The 5,474-nt window shown below is 42.5% G+C and overlaps 1 protein-coding gene across 1 annotated transcript; it reads right to left on the reverse strand.

Annotated features, from left to right (window-relative positions):
• Nucleotides 1-3,944: 3,944 nt before the first annotated feature.
• Nucleotides 3,945-5,041, reverse strand: LOC112865965 (olfactory receptor 52M1). Its single transcript, XM_025928996.2, has one exon. The coding sequence runs from the start codon at nt 4,896-4,898 to the stop codon at nt 3,945-3,947; it is 954 nt and encodes a 317-aa protein (XP_025784781.2). The 5' UTR covers nt 4,899-5,041.
• Between the last annotated feature and the right edge of the window lie 433 nt (nt 5,042-5,474).

A 5,474-nucleotide genomic window follows, 5' to 3' on the forward strand; every position in this document is an offset into this window, starting at 1 on the left:
CAAATGCTTCCATTTGGTCTCAATTTCTCCATTATCCCCACTGATCTTCATGAGCCCACAACTAGAACTACCTTTGTGGTCATCAGACCTGGTGAGAGCCACCATTGAACTTCTCAGTGGTACTGGTGCCTGTATCACCAGTTATGATGGTTTTGGATGTTGTGTCTTGTGTTCAACTGAACATAATTTTCTGATGGGTCTTCTGTCATTACATAACAATCTGTTACAATATGATTACCTACATCTTTATTTTTACCTTTCAGGACAACCTAAGCATTTTCACTTTGCTTCTCATTAGCCATTGTTTTCAGGCTTAAAGGAGCCACTCTAATAGGGAGTTTGCACAATCTCCTAGGGTCTTCGCAAGGGTAATAAATCCCACATGCCAAGAAAGTGCCTCCAGGTTTAATTTTTTTTCATCTAGTCTTAATATTACATATTTACATCCTATTCCTCCTGATCAAATACTCCCCAAACCATTCCCACAGGTACTCATGTCAGTATGTGCTAGTTAATTCTGAGAACTTGGGCCCTGCCTCCCTTTAACCCTGGTTATCAGCACAGTAGCCAGGAAGAGAGGTGAGGATGGCTCTGGAGAGGAACACCTGTTGCCTCACAGAAGCCACCCCTTACTAAGGAAATGTGGGTCACCTCAAAGTCCAAGCATTTGGAGTAGCTATAGGGCCACTATACCCAAAGGTAGGCATCCAGAGGTTCCCATGCCATGTTTTAGTATCCCAGGTTTTCCAAAATAGAACCCTGACCTTCTCTGGCTGAGCATTCAAACACTGAGTGCTCTATGCCTCTAACAACGGTCTTTGGCCTGTCACCTAGCTGTATTATTGCAGCAGATAAGAATATTTTTGTAAGTAAGCAGACGCTCAGGCTCTCATGCATAACCATTAACTGCTTGTTAATAGCTCTCAATCTTACCATCCTTCTGCAAGGCATCAGTGTAATTTAGAAAAACAAAATCCATGACTTTATAGACTGTACCCTCCCCCACATTTCTCAAATGTTTGTATCCTCACACTTGCAACAATGTTTCCCCCCTACTGGGATATCTTAGTTCCCCACTAGTGAACTCTTTAGCAATTGAGTCACCATCATGTGTGAAGGACTACCTATGCCCTACCCACTAAGGTGGCATCGTCCTCCTCCGCCAGGCAGTTAGTGAGCCAGCCAGATGCCCACTTTACATTCTGCTTGCTCTGACCACTCTTGGTCCTCTAAGAAGCAGACCACAAGATGGGATTAGACTTACTGGAAGCTATGCCTAGGAGAGAAATGCAGAGGGAGCTAAATGCTGGGCAAGCTATCCGCTCACAATGCCAGTCTGACCTCTGTAAAGTATTGAAAGAGGTTAAGGAAGGAAAGGTCTCAGACTTCATTGGCCTTGCCGAAGCTTTTAGAAGTACAGTGAGGAGTCCCATAGCCATAGTTACCTGTCACAAGTATTCTGTCCTGCAGGAATGGGCCTACCCTCCATCCCTATAATGCCTAGTCATTGGCCAGGAGCTGCTTGTGGAAAATGTGACCTCAGCAGAACATGGTGGATTTTTAGATGGCAACAGCTAAGGCTGACAGTCAACCACACTCCTACCACAGGAGATGGGGGAGGCATATTTGAAGGTTGCCACAACAATCTCCATGCTTTGTTGTATGCTCTATAAAACCCCTTAGTCTTTTCTGCTTAGGTAGCAAACCGAATGCCTCTTGGCTACATCCAGGTTTCACAATACTAAAATAAGAGTTGAGGGATTGATATTCCATAGCTAATCTGCAAAAAGCAAATTCATGTGCTAGGCTGAACTCCAAATGAAGAGTGCCATAAATTGGGTTCAAGTTTATACCTAAGTCCCTTGAGCATATTCTCCCTCAGAAAATATAAATGCTATGCACTAAAGGAGAATAACAAGGTTTCTAACCTCTCTCCAATTTTTAACCTGGTAGTTAAATGCTAAAGCTTCAGACCTTTTCTCCAGGCCATGTCCTTGTCCTTGCCTTTTCCCACACTCCTCCACAAAGAGGGCCCTGAGATCCGGTGAACACATACTTGACATTAATTCCAAACCCCTTCCCTTGGTCCCCAACCATGGTGGGGGTAAGCAAAATAGGACTTTGCTTAGGATTGTTTTTCCCTTTATATGAAGACTATTTGACTCTTCCCAAACTCAGACCTAAGGTTCAGGAAAGCTAAACCATGATGGAACTATGGGATAGAATACGCTAAAAGTTAGAGATTTTGGGGAAATGTGAATATAATCAGAACCCTAAATGAACACATTCTAGATATCCCAATAGTCAGAATCAGAAATCATTTATTCTGGTTGTTGTATAGTGATCTTTCATTTGCACTTGACTACTTCCCTTCGTACTAAGGTCTGTGATCATTTGTTGTATACCTAAAGCTCAATAGACTCAACATCTTCCTGCCTGGTTATAGTTAAGGGTTTGTAATCCAACTTTGAGTTGCATCCAGTTCTACCCTTTGAAGGGAAACTGATCTATGCATTCGCAGTTGGGACTGACTATAGTGTCAGCTGTGTAAGAGACATTAAATATGCAACCATTCAGACCTTTAGGAAAAGAGCTTTTCATCTTTTCCACAGCTGAGTAAAATGAGGGTCATAAGGACTAGAGGCTTTGGAATTCTAAACCACTGAATTCCATGTGGCATCTGGCTGGCTCAGTCGAGTGTTGGACTTGATTTTTGGCTCAGGTCATAATATCAGGGTCATGGGATCAGGCCTAGATCCCCCTGTTGGCTCAGCACTAAGTATGGAGCCAGCTTGAGATTCTCTCCCCCTCCCTCTGCCCCTCATGCTCACTCATGAATGCTCACTCTCTCTCAAATTTTTAACTGCTGAATTCTTTTTTTTTTTTTTTTTTTTTTTACCTCCTATAAACTGAGTCACCTTGGGCAATTCTTCTGTCACTTCTGGGAATATCCATTTCTCATGTGCAAAGCAGGGACAGTAACTGCCTACAAACTGTGGTTAAGAATCACATTAGTAACTTTCAACAGCAGCTACTTAACTAGCAAAGTGTTCTGTAGTCCTTTTCTAGATACTGAACTAATACTTAATCTGGAAGGTAAAGTCAATGTTCCTAGAAATGCTAGAACTCCTAACTTCACCTTATTTTGTGATCAATTCAAAAAGACCATATGTAGTGAGGAATCCTACAGATGTACCCAGGGAGAGCTACTGCAAGGAGTAGAGGTTCTCCTCTTCATGGAGCCCTCACACGCTTCAGGCTACTTGACAGGAATGGGTCTGCAGGAGAAGTACGAAGGTCATGTTGAAACCTGATCATCTTGTCCACTGCCCTTCATTAAGCTGATCTTTTTTTTAACAGGCCATGTTCTTCTAGAACACTCCATGCTTTCTTAGTACAAGCAATTTTAGCATCTTGGCTTAAAGGCTTAAATCAAAATTGCTTTTCCTGTTAAGTCCACATGAATGAAATGACTCCATTTTCTTTTTTTTTTTTTTTTTTTTTTTTTTTTTAGAATTAGGCACAGAAAAAAGTAGAACCTATTATATAACATTCTAAACTCCAAAGCATTGGATCTAGGCATCTTAGAAGCTCTGCATGCAACTGATAAAGCAAGGGTATTCTATCCTATTTCCAATGTGTAAAATGTGAACAGTACTAACTACCTCACAAGTTAGTGTTCATTCAGCACTTAATTCTTATAAATATCCTAACTATCTGTATTACTGAGGTCATCATAATTTCACCTTTACAGCTCAAATACCCTTTAGTCATTAAAATAAACATAAATAGAACTTAAAGCTGTACATTAACATTCCTTTGGAATCACAAAAACTGGAGAACACTGGGCCTAACCTCTCAGACAGCTTGAAGCTCCCATTTGGCAACCTGCCCACCATATTTAAATACCTTCTCCATATGTTTGAGAGGGAAGGAAGTAATGGTCACTTGAACTTAGTTTCTGTCTTCAGCATTTGGAGAAGCCGCTCCCGGATCTGCTTGGTGCGGACAGCGTAAACAATGGGATTAAGGATTGGAGGAATGAGGAGGTAGAAGTTAGCCAGTAAAGTGTGGATTGGAGGAGGTACCTGGTGACCAAATCGGTGAATGAGAGAAGAAACCACAATAGGAACATAAAAGATCAGAATGGCACAGATGTGAGAACCACATGTCCCCAGGGTTTTAAGTCGGGCTTCAGGTGTGGCTAGCCCCATCACGGCCCGGAAAATCATCACATAAGAGACAGCAATAGCCATGGAATCCAAGATTAGGACCAAAAAACCAATGCTTAGCCCATAGACATTGTTGACCCTGCTGTCACCACATGCCAAGGTGACCACAGCCATGTGCTCACAGTAAGAGTGTGAGATGACACGAGCCTTGTAAAGGGGCAGCCGTAGGCGGATCATCAAAGGCAGAGGTCCGATGTAGAGTACCCCCCGAAAGAGGGCAGCCAGCCCCAACCGTCCCACCATAGCATGAGTGAGCACTGTGGTATGATGTAGCGGGTTGCAAATGGCTACGTAGCGGTCCAAAGCCATGGCAAGGAAGATGCCTGACTCAACTGTGGCAAAGCAGTGGATGAGGAACATTTGGGCCAAGCAGGCATCCAGGCCAATATCACCAGCACCAAACCAGAAGATTCCCAGCAGTTTGGGCATAGTAGAAGTGGATAGAACCAGGTCAACAACCGCCAACATACACAGAAAGAAGTACATGGGCTGGTGCAGGCTATTCTCCACCTTTACCACAGCCAGAATGGTGATGTTCCCCACCACGGCAACCAGGTACATGGAGCCAAAGGGGATGGAAAGCCAGAGATGCAGGGACTCCAGCCCTGGGATGCCGGCAAGCTGGAAGGAGCTGGGTACTGAGCAGGAATTTTGAAAAGTGAGCATGATTCATAAATGAACCTTCTCACTCATGCCCCAAAATGCAGTAGAAACTTTTTCTAGAAATATTTTATTAAATCCTATAATAAAGAATAGAATCATTGGTAAGATGCTATAAACTTAAAAGAAATCATGGAACAATATCATAGTGTAAGTGTCATATTATTACGGTCACAAAATTTTACCTGACAAAAATTTGCCAAGCACAAGCCAAATACATATTTGAATGTAAGAGTATCTCTGTATAATAGGACTCCCAAGGAGCAATGTTCTTGCATCAATAATTGAAATGACCTAAGGCAGACCAGTACCTATTTAGTCCTTTAAAGGTAAACTATACGGTATCTCTCAGTATTCTATTAGGTCTCAAAATGAGAGCTTCTTGAAAAGACACATTGATAGACCCCCAGGACTGTCTAGGCTCTGTGGTAAATCAAAGGTTAAGCTTCAGGCCAACACTTGCTATTGGATGATCTGAAACCTTTAATCTACAGGCCAAAAATCACTAAGACATGGACCGGTGAAGAAAAGGGACCTTGAAGGATAGAAACAAAGCAATTCCTGAAAAGCAAAAGCTGCTGA

This window comes from Puma concolor, chromosome D1, assembly GCF_028749965.1.
Source record: "Puma concolor isolate L17-30 chromosome D1, mPumCon1.1.hap2, whole genome shotgun sequence".
Taxonomy (NCBI): Eukaryota; Metazoa; Chordata; class Mammalia; order Carnivora; family Felidae; genus Puma; species Puma concolor.

What these genes read in the sequence shown, in the direction of transcription:
- LOC112865965 (XM_025928996.2), bottom strand. Translation starts at nt 4,898, where the DNA reads ATGCTCACTTTTCAAAATTCCTGCTCAGTACCCAGCTCCTTCCAGCTT.